Source organism: Hypanus sabinus, chromosome 12 (assembly GCF_030144855.1).
Source record: "Hypanus sabinus isolate sHypSab1 chromosome 12, sHypSab1.hap1, whole genome shotgun sequence".
NCBI lineage: Eukaryota > Metazoa > Chordata > Chondrichthyes > Myliobatiformes > Dasyatidae > Hypanus > Hypanus sabinus.
In genome coordinates this window covers 25,199,629-25,225,397 of record NC_082717.1, presented here as the reverse complement: position 1 = coordinate 25,225,397, position 25,769 = coordinate 25,199,629, and the positions used below count along the sequence as shown (strand labels likewise).

The following is a 25,769-nucleotide window of genomic DNA, read 5'->3' as shown; positions in this document are numbered from 1 at the left end:
TGCTGGGGTCGATGATAGAAGATCTTGATGAACTATGCTCTGGAGGATTCACTTTACTGTATGTTTCAATGCACATGTGATAAATAAATCAGAATCTGGCATGAGAACAGGTCTGAGTGTTGGTTTATCCATTCTTCATGTTATGCTTGAGGGAACCAGAGGGTTTTTCAAGAACCACACCCAAGTCTTCCCAACTCCTTTGTGGGAGTCCAATGCTTGTGAAGAAGAAAGTAAAACTTGCTCAAAAACTAAAACTCTCTCGTAAAATCTACCAGAATAAAAAAAAACTGTCTCAATGGGTACGCTCACTATTTGAAGAGGGTACTTAAATAAGTTTTTTAGTTTACATGATGTGGTGACACTGTCAATGCCAGATACCCCAATATTCTAATTCCAGTTTTCTAAAGACTTGGTTATGAATCTACCCAGGAGGACTGAAGAAATTAACTTGCAGGGAAGTACAGCAGTGTGACGTCACAGTATTTCTTGCAAACATGTCTCTTCTCTTGTGCTTTTAAGATGGCAGGATAACACTGAGAAAGGGTCCCAGGCTGAAACGTCAACAGTTTACTGATTTCCATAGATGCTGCCTGGCCTGTTGAGCTCCTCTATCATTTTGTGAAGTATTTAGTGTTTTTGGCAAAGGGTTTGAAACTGGAATTATTTTGAGAGTTCTACTAAAGATGCAGATAAAGTGAGTAAAGTACAGATAAAACGAGCTGAATAGCCTCTTTATATGCTATATCATTACATCTCTTAGCATGGATGAATGTAATGCGTACATTACATTTGCTACAAGACTCTACTCGTAATCCAGAAAACCTGTGGTTGAATCTCACAATGCTATTGAAATACTGTTTGAAACGGTAAAAATAAAACCTGGAAACAAAAACCAATGCGATTCCACAGCAACTCGGCTGCAGCCAAACTTCCCTTTAGACATGGCCAAACATGCATTCATTTCTTTTTAGATGATTTATAATGGCCACATTTCAATAAAGTAGGCCAACTCTATCTTAAGAAAAGGACAAAAAATGGCCACATCCTGCGAATGCTGAAGTCATGACATATCTCCTATTATCTGAAATTATTTAATAACCTTACTTTTTCAACCTTGATCCCAAATTTAATTGAAGCATGACAAAGCTTAAACCTTTAGCATGAATTCATTATTTTTATTTATTCATTCCTAAATAACAAAAAAATAGGAATCAAAGCATAATTTCCCTGTCAGGCACTTGCCCTCTACTTACTATTAGGTCAGAAGCATTTCTTTCTTCAGTCTTAAATAAATAAAAATTGTATTAAATTGTATTAAATAAAAATACAAAGCTGCTTCTGAACTGCAAATGAAATTAGAGCTTTAAGTGATTTGATTTATACTTTTGTTTGATCATCATAATCACTACTTAAATCTTTACCATGATCATATTTTATCAATTCTTATTTTCACCATCTCAGTCAAGAGCTTAAATGAAACTGCTCCTAGGCACAAGTTTCCTGTTGCTTGTTAACATTTAATAATAAAGGAACACACAAAAAAATACTTGCTGCAAGCTTGAAGGAAAAGGGCAAGTTATGATGTGCACCACCAGAAAATGTTTATCAGACAAACAGACATTTTGATAAGGATTCTCTTTCCCAGAATTACTTCCCGCCTTTCAAGTAGACGACTTAGATTTTACTTTGATTATTGTGTGCAAAGGACTACACTAGAGGGAACATGATATAGTAATTTATATTTAAGATCCTTCAGGATTAAAGGGTTTTGCTTTTAAATGTAGCAACTTGGTCTTGTCCTCCCCTATCGATCTCCAAACAAAAGTAAAATAAACATAAATCAAATGCAGAAATATCATTCGGGCAACTTTCAGAAATCATAATTGCATGACTTGAGTGTCAGGAATTAAGCACAGTGCAGAACGCCCTTTGAAAAGCTTGATCTCTAGCAGCCAATGCTCTCTAAGTCCTATCCACTTGAGTGTAAAAAAAAACAACTTCCCTCATTATCACCTCAATTTTCTGCACGGTAGCGCAGTGCTTTACAGCACCAGCAACCAGAGTTCGATTCCTACTGCTGTCAGTAAGGACGTTCTCCTCGTGGCTGTGTGGATCTAGTTTCCTCTCACATTCCAAAGAGATACGGGTTAATAGGTCCCATGGGTGTAATTGAACTGCACAGGCTTGTAGGACTGTGCTGTATCTCGAACTTTAAAAAAAATTGCACTTTATTATCACTAACACTTTTGCCACTGGAAACAGTTAATCTTTACTTGCTTATCTAAACTTCATGTACCTCAACTGCAACCTTGTAAATACCTTTACCTGTAGCACTTCAAATAGCTATTGAAAATTTAAGCACACCAACTTCACTGCCCTTGTGCACATTCTGCATGATTACAAAAAAAAGCAATCCTGTCAAACCTTATAACTTGCTACAATAACATTTCATTCATTTTTGCTTATTTGTCTGTGCACATTCAAGCAGCGGTTAGTTTTTGCATCATTTGCAATTTCTAAAAATTGTTCCCAAATTTACATTATCTTGTTTGCCTTAGTTAACTGGCTGATTCTTCAGCTCTTTCAAAGTCAATGATTTTAATGTATTAGAATCTCCAGTCCTGTATTACTATTGCTGTAGCCAAAAACAGATAACAAAATTGTTTCTCCAACTTCAGTAATTTTCCCCTTCCTCTTCTCACATTCCCCAATACTGACTCCTTTACTACTTCTCTCCCCATCTCCCCCAGTACTCCTCCTACCCATTCTCCCATTGTCCACTCTCCACCCCCATCACATTCCTCCTCCTCCAGTTCTTTACCTTCTCCACCAATCACCTCCCAGCTTATTTCAATGCTCCTCTCCACACACACCTGGCTTCACCCATCAACTTCAAGCTTTCAACTCCTGCCCCTTCTCGCAACTTCCTAATTCTGGGTTCTTCTCTCTTCCTTCCCAATCCTGGTGAAGTCTCAGCCCAAGATGTCAAGTGTTCATTCTCCTCCGCAGATGATTTCTGACCTGCGAAGTTGCTCCAGCATTTTCTGTGTGTTACACTAAATTTCTAGCATCTGCAGAATCTCTTGTATTTAGAACCATAGAACATTACAGCACAGAAACAGGCCTTTTGGCCCTTCTTGGCTGTGCCGAACCATTTTTCTGCCTAGTCCCACTGACCTGCGCCTGGGCCATATCCCTCCAAACCCCTCTCATCCATGCACCTGCCCAAGTTTTTCTTAAATGTTAAATGTTCATGCTAATGTTAATGCTTTTCAAATTTGCATTTCTCTCCCCTCACTTTTTCTTCCCTATCAACAGTTCCATATTATGGTATCACCCTACATAACTGCCAGTTTCCACCAAAGGCAGCAATCCTCTCAAGATGTCTGCAAATACACAAGCCCCAAGTTACTGGCAGTTGTTCACTGGCGATAACTGTTGTTCATGCCCTTGGGTCAAGTCTCATCTATCTGCAATCCATGAAGGACTCTCATGTCGCAGAATTTCCTGATCAATTACTACAGAAAATATGTTTGACCAACCTGAGCTTAGTTAAATGTTATGAAAAAATTATGTATTAAGAAATTGATCACATTCATCACTTCCCATATCCCCAACCTTATTTACCACAGCTCTGTTCTGGCTCAATAATTTTCCTCAGTTAATACCATTGTCTTCCATATCAACCATCCAATCTCCATGTTGGTCAAAAATCAGTCACACCATACTTTGGCAACCCTTTGCAAAATAATCTATTTGAAGATGACCACCGACTCCGTCTTGTGTTTAGTTCATAGGCTGAAAATACCAAACAAAATTTACAATTCACATAATTACAACAGTAACCAAGTATTGCTTCCATAGGATATAGAAGCAGAATTAAGCCATTTGGCACATCAAGTCTGCTCTGCCATTTCATGGCTAATCCAATTTTCCTCTCAGCCCCAATCTCTTGCCTTCTCCTTGTATCCCTTCATGCCCTGACCAATAGAGAATCTATCAACCTCTGCCTTAACTAAACATAAAGATTTGGTCTCCACTGTTGCCTGTGGTAAAGAATTCCACAGATACACCACTTGCTGGATAAGGAAAATCCATCCCATCCCATTTTAAAAGGATGCCCCACTGGTCTTAAACTCTCCCACCATGGAAAAAATCCTCTGCACATACAACTCTATCAAGGCCTTTCATTATTCAGTAGGTTTAAATGAGGTCACCCCTCTTTCTTCTGAATCCTATTGGGTACAGGCCCAATGCCATTAAATGCTCTTCATATGATGCCATTCAATCCTGGAATCATTTTTGTGAAGCTCCTTTGAACTCTCTCTAGTTTCAGCACATCCTAAAATGAAGAGCCGAAAACTGCTCACAATACTGAGTGAGACCCCGCCAGTGCTTTATGAAGTCTCAACATTACATACTTCTGTATTCTAGTCCTCTAGAAATGCATGCTGGCATTACATTTGCCTTCCTCATTACCAACTCAACCTGCAAGTTACCCTTTAGGGAATCGTACAAAAGGACTCTCAAGTCCCTTTGCACTGCAGTTTTTTTGTATTTTCCCTCCATTTAGAAAATAGTCAACCCTTTCATATCTTCTCCCAAAGTACATGACTGTACAATTACCAAGACTGTATTCCATTTGCCACTTCTTTGCCCATTCTACTACTGTCTAAGTCCTTTGGTAGCCTCTCTACTTCCTCAAAACTACCTGCCCCTCCATCTATCTTCATATCATCTGCAAACTTTGCAAGAAAGTCATCAATTTCATAGAGAGAGAGAGAGAGAGAGAGAGAGACACACACACACACACACACACACACGGCCTCTGTCGGTTGTGATCGACCATGGGTACTGTGCCTTTGACAGTCACTGGTTTGTCGAGCAGCGTCAGTGGCTATTGAGGCTGATCCTGTAACAGTAGGCTCTGCCACAGTTGCTGCATGTGTAGACCGTCATGGAATTGTTATACACTGTCCACTGTGCTCTCTGTTTAGCTGTCAACTCCTCAAACTGACTCGGTCACTCTTTCACCTTGCTCTAGGTGTTGCTGAAGAGTACCTCGCCATTTGTTGCCGTCATCTGCCGTATCCTCCCAGCACTCTGTGTTGATTTTTAAGGCTTTCATGTCGTGCTTACAGAGGTCCTTGAAGTGACGGTGGGGTCTACCAATGTTCCTGTTGCCAGTTCTTTGGAGGATGTCCTTTGGCAGTCTACCATCCTTCATACGAAGGACATGGCCCAGTCAGCACAGTCTGCATTGTCTTAAAAGCGTGAACATAGTGGGAAGTCCAGCGCGGGAGAGGACCTCAAAGTTTGGGACCTTGTCTCCGAGGATGCGGCAAGGGCTGCACAGGTGAAAACTACAGTTTCCCCTCCTGTTTGGAGTAGGTGATCCAAGTCTCGCTACCATACAGGAGGGTGCTGATAGCGCATGCATTGTACAAGGCAGTCTTGCTCTTTGTAGCAAGTTTCGGATTCTCCCAGACCTGTCAGGAGAGTCTAGCAAGGGTCGATGTTGCTTTTCTGATATGTCTATTGATTTCAGCCTCAGGGAGAGAGTGTCGCTAATGGTCAACCCCAAGCATGTGAACTCACGGACCACTTTTAGATCGTAACTGTCAATGGTAATGACCAGTGTCTCCACTACGTTCTGGGCAAGGACCTTTGTTTTCTTTAGGCTGATGGTAAACCCGAAGTTCTTGCATGCCTCAGAGAAATGGTCCATGAGAGTTTGTAGTTGCTGTTTGGTGGGCGAGGTTATAGCAGCATCATCGGCAAAGAGCATGTCACGTATTAAAATACTACACACTTTTGTTCTTGTTCTCAGACGTGCAGGGTTGAACAGCCGCCCATCAGATCTGATGTGCATGTAGATGCCTTCTGTTGATGTCTCAAGTGCATGCTTCAATAGCATAGAGAAGAACATGCCAAATAATGTTGGGGCCAACATGCAGCCTTGTTTGACTCCACTACGAATAGCGAAGGGTTCTGATGAGCTGCCATTGTACTGAACAGTAGCCCCCATGTCATCACGGAATGACTTGATGATATTTTGGAGTTTCGGGGGACAGCCGATCTTGATGAGAACCTGAAAGTGCCCATCCCTGCTGACAAGGTCAAATGCCTTGGTCAAGTCAATGAAAGCGACATAAAGGGAAGGGGTTTCTTTAGTTCCCTGCATTCCTCCTGGAGAAAATCATGTCGACTGTTGACTTCCTTGCGCGTAAACCACATTGGGAGTCAGGGTAGACTCACTCTGCCAGAGTTTGTAGACGTGCCAGAGCTACATGAGCAAAGACTTTGCTGACAATACTCAGGAGGGAGATACCCCTGTACTTGTTGCAGTTGCTCCTATCACCCTTGTTCGTGTACAAAGTGATGACTTTGGAGTCTCACATATCCTGTTGTATGGCTCCTTCCTTCCAGCACTGACAGAGGACCTTGTATAAAGATTGGAGGAGTGAGCTCTTGCAGTGTTTGATCAGGTCTGGAGGAATCTCATCTTTGCCAGGAGCTTTCCCTGGGGCCAGACTGTCAATTGCCTTGCTGAGGTTCTCAATATACACACAAACATATATATCTTTAAAATGGGTGCCGGTCACTAGCCACTGGTCACCAGCAGCCAACCAGAAAAGGCTCCCTTTAGTCCTACTGTGTCATGCCAGTCAGCCACTGCTTTATCCGTGCTAGATTCTTTCCTGTTATTACATGGGTTTGCAGTTTGTTAAGCAGCCTCATATGCATCACCTTATCAAAGGTCTCTGAAAGTCCAAGTACACAACATATACCAATTCTCCTTTGTCTATCCTGCACATTATTTCTTCAAAGAATTCCAACAGATTTTGTCAGGCAAGATTTTCCCTTGAGGAAATCATGCTGACTACGGCCTATCTTATTTAGTGCCTCTAAGTACCCCAAGACCTCATCCTTAATAATTGACTCGAACATCTTCCCAACCACTGAGTTCAGACTAACTGGCCTATAGTTTCCTTTATCTGCCTCTCTCCCTTCTTGAAGAGTGGAAAGATATTTGCAATTTTCCAGTCCTCCAGAATCATTTCAGAGTCCAGTAATTATTGGAAGATCAATGCTAATGCGTCTACGATCTCTTCAGCCACTTCTTTCAGAACCCTGGCATGTACACCATCTGGTCCAGGTGACTTAACTACCTTCAGACCTTTTAGTTTCCCAAGAACCTTCTCTCTAGTTATGGTAACTTCACGCACTTCATGATACCTGACACCTGGAACTTCCACCATACTGCTGATGTCTTCCACCATAAAGATTGATACAAAATATTTATTCAGTTCTTCCACCATTTCATTGTTCCCTCATTACTCCCTCTTCAGTATTGTTTCCAGCAGACTGATATCCTCTCTTGCCTCGCTTCCTTCAATTTCCTTCATGATAACTGTGTATTAGGGAGACAAATGACTAACTTTAACTGAAACTTATCCTATCTTAGCATATAAACATAGTTCACCTCATTACATTATGCAGCAGGCATCAGATTTGCCGCTTCTCCCAGTCTATTCTGTCTTCTGATTAGTATAGCAAATTGCTTTATTATCTACAATCTTGTAACTTCACTTCCTAACCCACTGCTTGTTCCTTCTCTCTGTAATAGGGGTTTCCAACACTTTTATGCCATAGTCCCTATTATTAACTGAGGGGTATGTGGACCCCAGGTTGGGAACTCCTGCTCTGGAATGAGATTTGCTTTGGCAAAGCTTAAGATCTCACATGGTTATAGTTTTCTACCCGACTTATCTTTTGGAATGTTCTTTCAAAATTTTATAAGATTGACATCATCTCCTTTTAGATAATCCAAGTATTAGTTAGAGAGGGAGACAGCATGGACACAAGCCGTATGGCACAAAAAGTTTAATTTTGTACCAATCTCCAAACATCCTTATTTACACTAATCCTGTTTTATTCACCCCACATTCTACAATTTACAGAGATATCGGAGCCAACTTACAGAGGTCAATTAGCCTACCAATATGTAGTCTTTAGGGTGGAGGAGGAAGCTGGAATACCGACACAGTCCCAGGAAAACATGCCAATTCCATACAGACAGAAACAGATGCTGGGATCAAACCCAAGCCACTACCAACTATACCTCTGTATTGGATTCTTTATTTGTCTCATCTTGGTCACTCCACAAGGCCAACACCACAAGTTAAGTTTATTGTCATTTAACTATATACATGTATATAACCTATCACGCATATAGAAAAGAGACAATGTTTCTCCAAACTAGGGTGGAAAGCACAGAAGTACAACACTCAATAACTTATGAAGGCATGGGTAAAATCTGCAGAATTGCACAAAAACTAATGTGGATTAATATTAAATATTGTAAGTTATAGAACAGATTAACCAGTGACACCTTGAATACGATGCAGCAGGGAGTTCAGTCACTTAATGTCCTGGGGGAGGGAACTGTTTCCCATTCTGATCATTCTTGTTTCGTGTATTGTAGTAGTCTCCAGCCTGATGGTAGAAAGTCAAAGAGGATGCTGGGTGGACGGGTGGGATCTTAATGATCCTCTCAGCAGTTCTCACTGTCATTATAGGGTCATCTGGTCCAGTGTTTGACTGTTCCCACACCAGATGGGGATGCATCTTGTCAGGATGCTCTCAATTATGCTCCTGTAAGATTTGGGGGGAGCGGGGTTTGCCTTGCTTGCCTCAATCTTCTTTGGAAGTGGAGATGCTGCTGTGCCTTCTTGTTCAGGGACATGATATTAAGGAACCAGGTGAGGTCATCCATGATGTGAACCCCCAGAAACTTGGTGCACTTAACAGCATCTGTGGAGAATCCATGTACTTGCAGAGGGGTATGGTTCATCTGCACCTTCTTAATGCCCACAATGATTTCTTTTGTCTTCTCTACGTTCAGGCTTAGGTGGTTGTTCTCACACCAATCCACCGATTCTTCGTTTCAAACAATATCACAGATATCGTTAGCATTATACAGACTCTTAATCTTACTTTTGGAAATTTCAAACACTTTTCAGAAAGAATCTATCCGAAAAGAAGCTGTTGCACCCAAATAAAACCCCACAATACTCAGACGGAACTTCCATTTCACAAACTCAATTTGGCTGCAATCTATTAATGAGCTGGAAGAGTGGGGGCACAAAAGCAGTGGGAGCGTTAGAGAACATTTATGCTCTGAATGTCTGATTTTTGTGAATCAAGGTCCTGCCATTTGATTGTTCTTGCTGCGAACATATAAAGTAATTAATTCAATTGGATACTTCATTACCATCCTCTCTCCTGGATGCTTGACAAATTTACTTTTAAATAACTTACTACATGATTACCAAAGCAACACAGAAAAATATATACATTTTTTTTTAAACTCATGACGTTCCTCCTCCCTCAAGTCAAAGAAACTCAATCTAAAGAGGAGATAGATCAAGTTCAGGCTGTAAGTATCTTTCAATCATACATAAATGCAGCCAAGTGAAAGTGTTTCTCCAGAGCCAAGGTGCAAAGTAAATAACCTACAGCTCACAACACAATTGTACACATCTGGAATGCCTGATCTCCTTTTCGTTGTAAAGGTGTCATATAAAATATTTGTAATAAATCCTTGATTTTTTTCGCCATGGATCAGGAGGATAGATGTTGAATGATCTATCATAGTTATCTGATTTTTATCTCATTCATTTCATGCATTCATTTTGTTTGAATTATTCAACAGCTTAAAGTACAAATTTCCTTTGGAGACCTACTCCATTAGTTCTATTTAATGTTTCAGTTTCTCCCTCATACTGCCTTCTGTACAATATTCACTAACAACATTTAAAATTTCTCTGACAATATTTGCTCTTCACAATATTTGCTCTGTGTAAGCTGCAATGCTTTAGGCATTGCTTGGGTAGGTGGATATTTTAAGTGAAATATTTAAATTGGTGCCAACCAGCTGGGTGAAGGAACTGCCCATTAGTCTGGGGGTGGGTGGGATGTGGTTGACAGCATCCACAGGTCCGAATTTAGGATGAAATATTGGACTGAAATCCTGTTTCACTAATCCAAATCTGGCTTGGCGATGGGAGGCAGAGGGTAGTCAGTGGTGGGAGATGCTTTTTTGATTGGAATCCTGTGAGCAATACTGTTTCACAGGAATCTTGTCAGCAAGCCGCTCTGCTTGTATGATTTCTGAGGGGATCATCAGGATGCTGGCTAGACTGGAGAACATGGGGAGAGACTGGATAGAACAACGTGTTTTTACTGGAGCGAGGCAGGCCCAGGTGTAACCTCAGAGGTATGTAAAATTATAAGGGTTATAGATGGGGAAACGATTCTTCCCTGTGGTTGGGGCATCAAAAACATAGCCACAGAACAGGGAACCTGGGGTCCACAAACCCCTTGCTTAACAGTAGTAGTCTATGACAAAAAAAGGCAGGGAACCCCTAGTTTAGAAGGATGTGCATATTGAGTGCTGGGATGTGAAAGCAAAAATGTCATGTCTTCAGTTGCCAGGACTGGTCTGTAAAGTATCTGAACAGATCTAGACAGAAATGAGATTGGTAATCGAGCACCTCCACTCCATCTGCCAAAAGTGGAGCAACATTTTAACTCCAATTCCCATCCTGATGTGTCAGTCCAATGCCTTCCTGTGCTACGAGGCCACCCTCAGGGTGGAGGAGCCACATTTTATATTCTGTCTGGGTAGCCTCCAGCCTGATAGCATTAATATCAATCTCTCCTTTCTGCAAGAAATAAATGTTTCCCCCCCCCCATTCTTTTCCCCATTTAGGTCTCGCACCTCTTCTCAACTTTCCCTGGTCCTCCTCCTCCTTCCCCTCTTCCTATGGCTCTAAACTCCTGGTGTCAGATTCCTTCATTTCCAGCCTTTTACCTTTCCTACCCAACTGACTTCACCTATCACCTTCTAGCTATTCTCCTTCCCCTCCCCACTATGCTTATTTCCTGGGGTCCTCTCCCTTCGTTTTTAGTCCTGAAGAAGGGTCTCCGCCTGAAACGTTTATTCATTTCCATGATGCTACTTGACCTGCATTTTGTGATTAATAATGGTCTGTGTGACAAGAAAGACATATTACAAGTTATGATGTAAAGAAGCAGACAGAGGAATATTAGGAAATATCTGATGCACCTCTTCCCAGTGAAAGAAGGAAAGAAACAAGTCGACTGCCTGACTTCTTCACCACAGTTCAAATAAGACTAGAAAGAAAGAAAACATGAACTTATTTTTATTTCAACTCTTTTATAGTAGCACACTGTTACCATGCTCAGCATTTTTTTGCCATCAATGACCAACTCTTCCAAGATAAACACCACCAGTGTTTGATCTAAGAGTAGATAGGATCTTTGAAGCAATTAGCAAATCTTGGATGCAGCGCAGGACGATAAAGGATGCAGCACAGGACAGGAATTTCATTTCAGATATCTGATGTACAACGGGAGATAGACAGAAAGAACAGTCTCCCTGACCTCTTACACCTGTAAACCCTGTTAACTTCCAAGGCAGTAAACAATATTTGCTAATAGCTTCATTTTGTTTTCTGGATACCAGCTCATTTTCTGAATATTCTGAAGGTGTTTCTGAACAGATAATTGAGTGGGAATATTTTGCTTAAGGAGATTTCTACTTACAGTCAGAAGCCTGAAAAGAAAAATTACCTTTTGTGTGTTCCAGACAAGAAAGCTTCTTGAGATTCTTCATCAGACTTTGCTGTGAATCCAAAAAGAAAGCAGTAATTAATAGCGTGGTCAAAAGGTCAACTTGAAATACTTCCAAATTGGAGCATTTAAAAAATAACTGCATCATTTACTCTAATTTTGGAAGTTAAATTGGGCTTAACTTTAACTCAAATAAAAAGAAACAGAAGCAGGAGTAGGCCTCAAGACCCCTCGAATTGCTGAGAAATGGCTTGAGCACCTCAGGCATATCATAGGCAAATAAAACATGGGGATCAAAGGCTTTCTCTGCTGGGTCGTAGTGGAGGCTTAATGGTGAAGTGCCAATTTAAAAATATGATTACATTCCAAGAACCTCTTTAGAAAGTCAATGGGAAGTAATTGTTCATTCTTCCTTCTATTCAAGGAGCAATTAATATTTCAGGAAACAGACGGTTTCAATAAAAGAAATAGATGAAATGTCAAAGTGGACTTTTTCTTAAAAATATCAATTCCTTTGACTATCATTTCCTTAAATTCCCAACTGGAATGCCAATTGCAACATTCCCCCTTTTTATTAGAAGAGTTGCACAGAACTGATCATTGATCTGATCAGGAATTTTTTTTAGAATTACACCGCCTGAAAACTGCGTGGCAACAAAGGCTACGTGCACAGGAGCATTTCAGTAACTGCGTGGCCACGCACCTGCACAGCTTAAAGGGAACAGTCATCAAATGCCAGTCTTTCTTACACCCCCCCCCCCCACAAATTAAGCACAAGAAAATTTGCTTTCATTCTGATGCTTGAATAGACGGTACCCCGTTTCAGTCCCAACTCCACACTTTCAGAGCAATTCAGGAAGACAAAGATGCCTCTCTCCGAAGCCTCAAAGAAATCCAGAATAAAACCAACCCAATGGATTCACAGTGCACGTCTGCACCCAGTTCAGAACTACACTGCTAATCTCATTCACTTAAATGATGCCAAGACAGGTTGGAGCTCAAATATTTCAAAAGTAAATCCACAATATAAAATCAGCAATGTCATTTTAAATTCTGGAAAATAGCAATAAACATTCAAATTTCTTATTACAGTTCTCTATTTTGAACCAATGTTAATAAACGAAAAAAAATTGGGATTTTATATCAGAATCCTCATAGGTAGTTAAGAAATAGGAAGACTCAGGTCTATCGCAAAAGTTGATAAGACAGTGGCTAATTTGATCTTGACTTTGGCCACTTTCCTGTTTATAAACATTACTTTCAGTTTCTGCATTCAATAACTAGGCCTTCAAGGATAGAGAATTTCAAAAAAAAAAATCACCAACCTCAGTACGCACTTTTCCTCAACCCTACCAATTGAGAGTCAACAAATTCCAGAACTATTAACTTATTTTTAGTTCCCCTTGTGGGTGAATCTCTGCCATTGTCTACCTCATGTTTCAACAAGATAACATCTTATTCCCCTATTAAAGCCATCAGACACAACCTTTTCCTCATCAAGCAATCCCAACACCCTGGAATGCAACCACTGAACCTTTTTCCAGATTTCAGAAAAAGCTCATGTTGAAAGGTTAGCTCATTCTGCAGATGATTCATTTCATTAAACTCCCAAGTACCAGGACAATACATCTTCACAGCTCATACAGTTATACTCTACTATCTTTCAGATTTGCTGCCCAGATACAGGCATCTCAATTTCTTTATTAGCCTTTCCATATTACAGTTGTGTCAGCAACTTGTCTGTTGGTTTCACCACCAACGTATCCTGCAAATATATTTTGCTGTCACTTCTTAATCTGATGGCAGCTTCCAGCTTTGCCATTTTTTAAAAAAATTGGAATCACCTCCACCATTTTGGCCTCATTTACATTAAAACTTGACAGCTCTTCAATGCGCCCTCCAATTTCATCCTGCCAACAACTCATTCCCACAACAGCATTTCTACCTTTGGACATCCCTATTATCTCTTTTCTTCCCTATTTACCTCCAGAATGAATGCACCCTAATAATTTCTAAGAATCAAGACCGTGAAACTTACTTTTCCCATGATCATTCAAATAACTGTAGTGATTGCTGTTAACTCAACACCATCAGTTCTACCTTAATCTCTTAAAAGAAAACTCAAATCATCTTTTCTTATACCTTTACTTTCATTACTACTCACTTTCTTTCTCCCAAGTGCATCCCCTTCCAATTAAATCCCTACATAGATCTCAGGTCACCTGGTTGCAAGTTGCTCATGATTTAAAACACTAGCAACAAATTTAATTTTCTATCTTCTGATGATTAAAGGCCTGAAGCCGGCTCAGCCACACTTTTCCACGCCTAAACCTACCTCCCAGCTATGCAGCTTACTCGGTCTCTGAAATCTGGACACATTCAGAGAAAAGGAACAAGGTTTTGGTTTTGACCAGTCGCTCAGCAATATACAGCCAAAGGCCTTCGCTCTGAAAGACCTTTAGCAGCTTTGACATCTTACAGTAGGTTATCAATTTAACTTAGTTTAAATGTTCCTGGCATTGAGAAATTTAGAAACCCACAGCACTGTGCAAAAGTATGAGGCACATAATGTATAAAAAGCTAGGATGCCCAAGTCTTTACTATAATACTGCAGTAATTTTATGTATTGCATTGTAATACTGCCACAAAAGAAAACAAATTTCATGAAACACATGAGTGCAACTCTCAGGGTTGGTATGTATGCACCTGCCCCTGGCATCCTCTGCTACCTAGATCACACTCCTTCCACCCTCATTATTCCAAACATCCTTTGCTCCCACCAGATTTACACACTTGTTCTCTGCTCCACATTGAGAAATACAGTACTGTACAAAAGTCTTAGGCACCCTAGCAATGTGTATGTGCCCAAGACCGACTTATGCACAGTTCTATTCAACTTAAATATTGCAAATTAATTCAGGATCAAGAATATTTAAATAAAATAATCCATAAACAAATTGTTTCATTTCCCTATTGTACTGGCCAAATGCCTCTATTCCAATAACTGAATCAGTCAAACATGTCTTGAGAGATAATTGCCCAACATGATGCTGGGGAATCGCAGCAAGATGAGCACCTGTAGCTGGGCTCCACATGCACTTCAACAATGGAGCATAGGGACAGATGCGGCAGCATCCGCTGCTCATTAAGTTCTGAACTCATAGCAAGTCAGGAGGTTACTCCAGTGCAAAAGGCTGAACTCCAAAGATTTGGGATTGCCAACCACATCCAGCACAATTTTTTCTCTTGTTTCTGCAGTTCCAAGGCCATGATATGCTTTTTAAAGTGCAGTGCCAGAGTTAAATACAGCACCAGCTGAGACATAAATATGCTTTATCAAGTTTTAAAAATAATGCCTTTGTTTCGTACCCAGGTCAAAATCCCCACGGGCCATCTTCCCCATCTTCTCAAGTGGCTCTACTGTCTTCAAGGTCTAGTATACAGACATCCCAAGGGTTTATCTGTTCTGAACCCCATTTAAAACCAGAGTGTGACACACACATGCAGTATTCTCCATGTGGACACCGTATTTCCTTGTGACCACCTGGACTTCCTTTGTATTCTGCTTTACTCTCAACTATCTCATTTTCCTGCAATTTTCATATTTTGAAACATAGGGCTAATATTCCTAAAAATTTCGCAAATAGTAAAGATTTAAAACTGTGCCATCATGGGCTACTGTGAGGTGACCTACCTACCAACCTACTGCCCATTGCACCACTGGTGATTACGGCAGCAATAAAGGTCCTTCATCTCTGGTGATGTTCAGGACTTCCATCATTGTATCATTGGCTTGGTTTTCACTACTGTCAGTCATGCAAGTCTCAGGTGGAGACTCAGGATTACTGTTCCACTCAGATGTAAAAGGACTCATTGTCATGTCCATAACAGTTTTGTTTTAAATGTCAGGGTTGTGAACCATGAGCTGAAACCCCAAACAGAGGATTGGTGGACCACTCTCCACCCTTCGACTTGTTTGGTATGGGTGACCCTTCCAAGATCCAAAGTCCTAACAGCAGCCAGAAGATCATAAGATAATGGAGCAGAATTCTGCCATTTGGCCCATCGAGTCGGCTCTGATATTCCATCAACTTAGGCTGATCCAATTTTCCTTTTAACCCCAATCTCCAGCCGTCTCACCTTATCTCTTCATGCCCTGACTAAATCAACATCTGTCTTAAATATATATAAAGACTTGGCTTCTACAGCTGCCTGTGGCAAAGAATTCCACAGATTCAACAACCTCTGGCTAAAGAAATTCACCTCCATTCTAATGGACACCACTCTATTCTGAGGCTGTGTCTTGTCGTTTTAGACTCTCCCATCATAGGAAACATCCTCTCCACACCTACTTTCACTATTTGAGGTCACCCCTCAATCTTCTGAATTTGAGTGAATACAGGCCCAGTGCAAATCAAATGCTCTTCATACAACAAGCCATTCAATTCTGGAATCATTTTTGTGGCACTCCTTTGAACTGTCTTCAGTGTCAGCACATCCTTTCTAAGAATAACGGGCCAAAAACTGTTCACAATACTCCAAGTGAGGCCTCACCAGTGCTTTATAAATTCTCAACATTACATCCTTGCTTTTATGTTCTAGTCCTCTTGAAATGAATGTTGACATTGCATTTGCCTTCCTCACTACAGACTCAACATACAAATTAACCTTTAGGGAGTCTTGCACAAGGATTCCCAAGCCCCTTTGCACCTTAGTTTTTTTGATTTATCTCCATTTAGAAAATAGTCAAGACTTTCATTTCTTCTACCAAACTGCATGACTATATACTTCCCAACACTATACAGTCGGCCCTCCTTATCTGTGAGAGATTGGTTCCAGGATCCCTCGCAGATACCAAAATTCACGGATGCTCTAGTCCCTTATTCAACCAGTCTTAATGCGGTGGACTTTAGGACCCAGCAGAACCCCAGAACTTATTTAACCCGTCTCAGTGTGCTGGACATTAGGACCCACCTGTAGAGATCTGAATATGTCGTGTTTCCTGTTCATGAAAATAATCACGATAACGATTGAAAGTGGAAATAATAAAGCAATCGGAAAGAGGTGAAACGCCATCGGTCATTGGAAAAGTGTTAAGGCTATGTCGGTCAACGATCGGAAAAATTTTAAAAGATAAAGCGAGAAAGGCTGTGTCCTGATGAAAATTACAATTATTACTAAGCAACGCAGTGGTTTAATTATTGTGTTTTGGGTTTTTGATCCTCCACATCAACCTGGCACGGTGGAGAGCACACTCTATAGCAATCTGTCACTAGATCAAACTCGGGAACTTCCCGAGCCCGATGCTGAAACATACGTTCGTAAGTGTTTTATATGCATAGAAAGGTAAAATATATACTATATATGAATTCAAATGTTTGACTAACTGATGCTAAATAATACTGGACGTACCTGTTCCGACTGACTTAGTAAGAGAACTTACGATCTTTTTTGATCCTGATCAACAATAACCCACGCACATCCTCCTGTATAGTTTAAATAATTTCTAGATTACTTATAATATCCAGTACAATGTAAATGCTATGTAAAATCAGAATCAGAATCAGACTTCAATCGCCAAGTACCTGTGCACATACAAGGAATTTACTTCCGGCAGATGTTGTCTCTCTGCTCATAACAATAATATGATAAATAGAAATGAAAATATAGATTATACATACAAGTAGTGCAATCCAAGTAATAGTTGTTATACTGCATTGTTTAGGGAATACTGACAAGAAAAATGTCTGTACATGCTTGAACAACAAGTGCTGGAAGAGCACTTCCAGGTTTTCGCGATTCGCTTAATTCACGGATAAGGAGGGCCGACTGTATTCCATCTGCCATTTGTTTGCTCATTCTCCTAATCTGAGGCTACATCCACACTAGACCGGATAATTTTGAAAACAGCGGTTTCACATAAAAACGATAGGCGTCCACACTATGCGTTTTAAAAAATATCTCTGTTCACCTTGAAAATGAGATTTCAGTGAATCTCCTCCTACTGTGCATGTGCATGACACATCTACAGAAAACAAGTGACATGTTTGGTGTCGAATCTCGCTGTGAAAGACTTGGTATGTGTTTTTTCAGTTACAGACTAGAAAAACTCAAACGACGGGCAGCTGTTGGCAAATAGCAAATACTGAAGTGCATGGAGGCAACCGACAGGGAGTTCACGGACTGTATGACCCGGCTGATGACGAACATTGAAAAACTGACCAACTCTGCTGCAGTAATAAAGCATCTTGTTAAATGTGTAAAACATGTTTGCACCAGTATTATCTTGCATTTCCATACAATGATACATTAGGCTGTTACATATCTATTGTCAGAGAAGTACCTGCATAAATAGGTAAACCATCTTCATACAAGCAAGGACAAAAAACATAGCAAAGTGAGTACAGTATACTTATTTATTCAGTAAGTTATGGGTCAAAGTATTTGGTGAGTACATTTCTAACTCCTCCGGCTTCAGTCTCATTGCCACCTGTCCTGAAATTGTTAGGTTGCGTTCAAGCAAACAATGAAATGGCGCTCTGCCGTCTGATAGTGTTTTCAGATTTCTCTGGTTACCCCTGTCCACACTGATCTGCCCGAGCAGCGTTTTCAAAAATACCCACCCTGGAAAGAGTTTCTGTAAAGCTCTGGTTTAGGTGGATGAAAACACTGTTTTAGTGTAGACGGAAGGTTAAAAAAAAGAGAAAAAACTTCGGTTACGGATTTATCCAGTCTACTGTGGATGTAGCCCAAGTCTTTCTGCAGCCTCTCTACTTCCTCAAAACTACCTGCCCCTCTACCCATCTTCATAACATGGGCAAATTTTGCAACAAATCCATCAACTCCACCATCCAAAGTCATTGACATATAACACAAAAAAGAATCTGCCCCAACACAGACCCCTGTGAAACACTGCTAGTCACCAGCAGCCAATCAGAAAAAGCTCCCTTTATTCCCCCTCTTTGCCTCCCACCAATAAATCACTGTTTGATCTATGCTAGAATCTTTCCTGTATTTCCATACACTCATAGCTTGTTAAACAGCCTCATGTGTGACATCATGTCAAAGCCTTCTGAAAATCCAAGTTCACAACATCACTGATTCCTCTGTCTATCTTGCTCGTTAGTTCTTTAAAGAATTTGAGGAAGCCATGCTGACTACAACCTATTTATCACGTGGCTCTAAGTACCCCAAGACCTTATCCTTAATAATCGACTCCAACATCTTCCCAACCAGACTAACTGGCCTATAGTTTCCTTTCTTCTGCTTCGCTCCCTTCTTGAAGACTTGCAATTTTCCAGTCTTCCAGAACCATTCCAGAATCTAGTGATTCTTGAAAGATCATTACTAATTAATGCCTTCGCAATCTCATCAGTTATCTCTTTCAGATAACTGGGATATACACCATCTGCTCCACGTGACCTATCTGCCTTCAGACCTTTCAGATTCCCAAGTCTTCTCTTTAGTTATGGTAACTTCACACACTTCATGACCCTTGACACCTGGAACTTCCACTACACTACTCATGTCTTCCACAGTGAAGCCTGAGGCAAAATACTTGTTCAGTCATCTGCCATTTAATTGTCCCACAAAACTACCTCTCCAGCATCATTTTGCAGTAGTCCAATTTTATTCTTGCCTCCCTCTTACACCTTATGTATCTGAAGAAACCTCTGCTGTCCTTTTCAATATTATTGGCCAACTTACTTTCATATTCCATCTTTCCTTTAGAGTATTTTTTTCTTTCAGATGTATATATCCTGTGCCTTCTGAATTGCTCCCATAAATTCCAGCCATTGCTGCTCTGTCATCATCCCTGCCAATATTCTTATCCCAATCAATTCGGGCTAATTCCTCTAATGCCTTGTAATTTCCTTTACTCCACTGGAATACCGATACATCTGACTTTAGCTTCTCCTCCTCAAATTTCAGGGTGAATTCAATCATGTTATGATCACTTGTCCCTAAGGGTTCTTTAACCTTAAGCTCACTAATTCTGGTTCATTGCACAACACCCAATCCAGAACAGCTGATCCTCCAGTAGGCTCAACCATGAGTTGCTCTAGAAAGCCATCTCACAGGTATTCTAGAAACCATCCCTCTTGGAACCAACCTGATCCTCAACACATGAGGCTGGTGGGTTAACTCGCCACTGTAAATATCCCTTATGTTGGTAGGTGGCAGAAGACTTGAGATGGACAAGGGACACAATGGGGAAAGGGACTAATTAGAATGATGGAACAACTGGCTGGGCTTGATGAGCCTTCAGTTGTCATTAGGCAAGATGAGAAATTTACATTAACTGTCTTAATTTCTTTTCTACACAAATGAACCTCAATTTGGCAAATTAAATTTTATTCAGATGCTTAACATTTTCTTAACAATATTTTTGCCAAGAACCAATTGTAGAACACGTATGGATTTAGAGGAAGCATAGTGTTTCATTACGAAAAACTGCCAAGAATATATTTTGGTTTAAAATTCAACAAATGCATTTGATTACATGGATTTGATCCATACCTTAAATCCCTAGAAAATTTAATTGAATACGTATAATTTCTTTCAAAACAAGAAAAAAAATCAGCTGTTTTGATCAGCATGGACAGGTCATACTCTGATTTTCATTCCTCTGGAAGTACCAATTCCCCTTATTGCAATCACCTTTCAGTTAAGCTCAGGGGCTGATTTGGGAATAGCAAATGGGGAATTGACTCCAAGTCAACTTGGAGAAGGTTATTGGGTTTCTGTTCTTTATTCTGGGGCATAACAGTGCTAGATTCTGCCAGCACCCATATAAATTTCAAGCCAGTTAAAATGAAACTATTATATATTTAAAAAAAAACAGCTGAAGCAATGAACCAAGATCTACAGAATATCACTTTATAAATCTGCATTCATTCCTCAAGTCTGTCTGTCTGGTGAGCCAACCTTTCTCTCGGATGGAGGTGTATTGTGATTCCTGGCTTCAGCTTCAAATCCCTGAGCCAGAGTACATTTTTGCATCACTTCTCAACCTGTACCTTCTGTCAAAAGCTATCCAGAGGGTAGGAATGCCCTCATTCGAATCTCGCCAGAGGCTTGGCTACCAAAAGGCTTGATATGCTTCTCTGAATTTCTTCAGGATTCAGAAGCATGTCAACTCTTCACTTACACAAGTGCAAGAAATATATTTAGAAGAATGCTCATGAATTGGGAATTCTGCTGATACAACATGCTTTACAAATGGTAACAACCTTCAGGAGCAAGATATGTGTTCAGTTATCTGGATCCATATAATACAGGTCAGAAAGAGGCTCTTTGTCCCATTGAATATGCTTTCCTTCAACTATACATTTGCACTAATCCTTCATTAATTCTATTTTATGTACCTGATGTTCCATCAATTCCATTGCTTGCTCAACAAAGTACTTTATGGTACTGAGTAAAAGTCTTAGGCTTATACATATAGCTAGGGTCCACAGTTCTGTACTAATTTTATGCATTACACAGTACTGCAGTACCCCCCCCCCCCCAAGAAAAAATTTCATGACACATGTGATTCCAATATTGATCTCTATTGTGGATCGAGAGCGGAAAGGAGGCAGGGAGAGGGGATTCATGGTTGGGCAAAAAAAGGAGTGGGAAGCTCCGGAGAACATTCTATAATAATCAATATACCAATTGCTTGGAATCAAATAACCTTGCCTGATGTCAGTGATGGGCTTGTCTGTACTCTCACCACCCCCACACTCCTTCTCTGCCCCCAAATACAGCTGTGCTTCACGTTTGCCAATCCCAAAATCCTTTGCTCCCACCAGATGTACAACTTTGCTCTCCACTCTATATTAACAAATACAGTACTGAGTAATGTAAACAGTCTTAGGCACCCTAGCAATAAAGACATGCTTAGGACTTCTGCAGAGTACTGTATGTTTGGAAAAACTGAGTAATCAACCTAGCCACCCGCATATCTTCATGAAGTGTAAGGAAACTGAGCACCTGAGGGGAAATTCTAAGGCAGAGAAAGAACACAAACTTCACAAACATGGCAAATATCCTTTAAAAAAAAAAGGATGAGGTCTCGGTTTTCTGATGCATCACTCTTGACTCAGAAAGAACACTTCCATTTAAATTAGTACACTTGTTCCAAGCACTAGTCCAGAGACTAATGCAGGCCATCACTTTCAGACACTGCTATGGAGCTTTGACATCGTCAGTGATGCTGCCTTTGAAATGTAGTATTAAATAGAATCTTGATTTACCTTTAATTTAGCTGTCTTGCACATAGCATCTTATATAGCCCTCAGAAGACATGGGATTCTTTGCAGTTTTTATTTTGCAGCACCTCAGATCAGCAATAACATAATTTTAAAGCCTCTTGTCATCTGTAATCTCTTCATTCATGCACAATATTTGCACTCCCCATATTCTGACCACCCATCTATCCTCAGATATCATCATTCCATCAAGGAAGGTCTCAGTACCTGCACATTCTGGAGCTCTCTTGTTCTCACCTCTTTCTGGATTCTGTGACAAAGCTTTCATTATCTGCTCTTACTTCCTCCTGAGACTCAGAGTAAAACCTTCCAATTTAGCATCAGCCCACCACTATCGACAAGTGTATACACACACAGATTGTGCCACATTCTGTGCACCTTCTCCAATGATAATTTTATGACAGCTCATATACAAAGATCAAATCAGTACTTTCATTTCACAGCTGATTGACATTTAACCCCGAGGTGATCTTTCTCAAGGGATTCCATTTCCTAACATGAGAGATTCTGCAGATGCTGGAAATTAGGAGTAACACATACAAAATTGTTGGAGAAATTCAGCTGGTTACGCAGCATCAGTGGGAAGGAATTAACAGTCAGCATTTTGGGCTGAACCCCTTCATTGGCACTATTTCCCAACTATGTCCTTTCATGAAGTGGGAAGCTGTCTGATACATTCTCATCCTAAGGCTGAGGGAAATGACTGGGCTTTTAACATCTTGGAGTTCAGAAAATAAAATCAGATCAAAAATTTCCACCTGTATGTTATTGTCTTCTGTGGCTGCTATTTTGAGTAAATATTTATATGACTGCAGCTTCCCAAAGTCAAGCTTCATAACTTTTCCCTTTATTGATCACAGTGCATGAGGTTGGACTTAATCAATAGGTGATTGACTGTGGTCATTAATTCATAATGAAATGACAGAATTAGATCAAATGGAAAAGTGTAGAAAGCATTATGAAGAGTATCTGAAATATGGATTTATACCAACCAACAGCAGCTAATGTGTCTTATGTGAAAAAGTTTTTCTTCAAATGAGGCAATGAAACCATCCTGGCTCATTGAATATTTGAAGAGAGTACATTCTGATAAAGCAAAAAGAATTTGGATTATTTTCAATCACTTCTTTAAAACTAACAGAAGCAGGAAAAAAAAACTTCAAAACATGTTTGCACACACTTCACAAAAAAAGTCATTGTTTGGGTGACTCATACAACATTTCATTGCTAAATCTGGAAACCCCTATACAATTAGAGGAGAACTGATTCTACCAGCAGTGAGGGAGGTTCTGAGTACAGTTTTACACAAGTAATCAGACCAAATAATTAAAACAATTTCACTCAGTGACAGCTCTGTCCAAATACAAATAGATGTGGAAGACACGTTGTGCCACATACTTAGGACAATAAAGCTTGCTCTGCAGTTGGATGTGTCAATTTTGCCAGGCAATGTCATCATCGCACAGGCAAAACTTTTACTGAAAGTACATAAAAGTAGCCAGTGCTGGTTGAGCTGTGGGCTAGAGAAATGCGGTCAAGACCATTCGATTTTGAACTTTACCTTATTGAACACCACACCCTAATTCACAAGAATTGCATCACTGCATGACTACAGTATGGGGAATAATACTAGTCACCACATTAGCGAACAGCAATAATGCATGGGACCCAGATATACCAAATACAGAAGTGTCACATTGTTTTACAACAACTATTAGGTGCTTTGAGCAAACTCTAAGAGAACAGTGTGTTAGAAAGAGATGAGGTGTTTACATGATCATTATAATCAATTATGAGGCATAAAATATCAAATACTTATAATAATTTATTTCATAAATTAAGCCTATAATCCCTCAACTGCTACCAAGTTCTCCTCCACCACCCTGTTTATTTTTAATCGCCCCATTCAAAACTCCTACCACCCTTGAGGGGGTGATATCACCCTCTTTGGGAACCGCTGGTCTAGATGAAGTGCCTCAGCCTCAAACGTTCTGTCCCTTTTCCCTCCACAAATGCATCCAGAACCAGAGTTCTCCCATCTGTGTTTACAAGTCTCTTTACTCTGTCCTTAGGAAAGCACACCTACATCCCAGAGATCAATTCAATGAAATCACAATCTGCTGGAGGAACTCAGCAGTTTGAGCAATACCTATGGAGATGGAAGGAACTGTTAAGGACTCGGCTTCAAACTCTGCGTCAAGACACCCTTGGGTATGAAACCAAGACTGAAACAAATACTGCCCAAGTGATCTCAAAGCTCTTCAGTTTTTTGTACTAAGGAACCATCTAATTGTCTTATAACAATCAGGTGGACTTCACCTCACATCTTCCTCACCATGAACTGTACCTTATTGTTTATCTGCACAGCACTCGGCACTGTAGCCGTTTGTTCTGTAATATTATTGTTTAAACATACAATGTCAATGCACTGTAATACGAGTATTCGTGACAAGCTTTTCACTGCAACTCAGTACGTGACAACAAAACCAATTTATTTTAGATATCCATCTCCACTGTGTACAAGGCTAATCTCTCATCAGTTTTCTGATTCATTTACAGCTTCTGAATGCTAAATGAGGTGCTTCCTGTACATGATTTATCAGGACTTTCTGATCATTATTATCTAATATACTATTTAATTAATACTGTACTCATATATGCTACAGATAGACACAGATTGCTAAATATCACCAGGATTCTGCTTTTCCTTCCCCAACAACCATGCTCTGAAGCCTAGATGGCTCAGCATCAGCTCGGCATAAGCTCTCCTCTACAACCAAAGTGTCTTAAAGCAAAATGAAGTTGTTTTCCGACTGAAGACCTATCTCAGATGCCAAAGTAGACAGCGAGTTCCAACCGCTTTCCTGAAGGACTCCGGTGATTCATAATCGCCACACCTGGCTCACTAGCTTGTGGAACCATTGAAATTACTTGTGGCACAGTGATGTAGTTTAATGTCCAGACAACACCAACTCCCTCCAAGGCTTTTGGACTTAACAAGCAGTACCATAAAAAAAGTGTTCCCGACCACTGGTTGATTCAGCCAAAAGTTTACAAATTTCCTTGAATAAACTCTCAAATCTAACTTCTCAAACTTCCTCAAGAAAAACATCTGCACAATGCACTACGTGTTTGGAAAATCAAATGAGCCTTTGCACAAACCATCCATCCAATCTGGACTGGTCTCTCGAACAACATCCATTTCCTTGGCTTCGGTGGAAATGGTTACTGGGTGGCAGAAGGGAATCACAAATGCACGTTTTAATCTGTGACTCTGATTGAAATTTTCCCCTGGCTAGTCTCCCAAAGGAATAAAATAAGCAGTGTTCAAGTCTAGTCAGAGAGCTGACCCTACATATTGCACACAACCTCTGAGGGCTTTGTCAAGCTTTCCAGAATTAACTTATTTCATTTGCTCCGTGACTTTCTTCAGTCTGCACTGCAAAACATTAGCAATGTAAATTCCACAGCCTGGTTAGATATATTGTACAGTCAAGCCAGATTTAGCAACACTATCATGCAATTCAGGAAATGGGGCATCATCAGATAAGAAATCATTCTCCACTATCTAAAGATAATGATGGTCAATTACAAGATTTAATCTTTATTGAAAGTCAGTTGTTAGTGTTTCTTTTTGAGGAACTTTGGTGACCACCTCTTTGTTGAAGATTTGGACTGTGGAAGTGAAATATCAGCACGCAATCAAATAAGATTCTGTTCTCAGACAACGCAGACATCAATTAACACTGCTCCAGGCTTTCAATTACATTGTACCTCAGTGATTATTGTTGTAAATAGTTGCATGAAAATCCTCTAAATACTTATTATTCAGCTCCCTTGGTGAATTGGCCT

The 25,769-nt window shown here is 40.2% G+C and overlaps 1 protein-coding gene across 1 annotated transcript in view; it reads right to left on the bottom strand.

Moving 5' to 3' along the window:
* LOC132403320 (formin-2-like) overlaps positions 1-25,769 on the bottom strand; it is a 392,743-nt gene that overhangs the window by 41,026 nt on the left and 325,948 nt on the right. Inside the window, 1 exon segment of the mRNA XM_059986771.1 lies at positions 11,662-11,713. Coding sequence (XP_059842754.1) covers positions 11,662-11,713 — 52 coding nt within the window.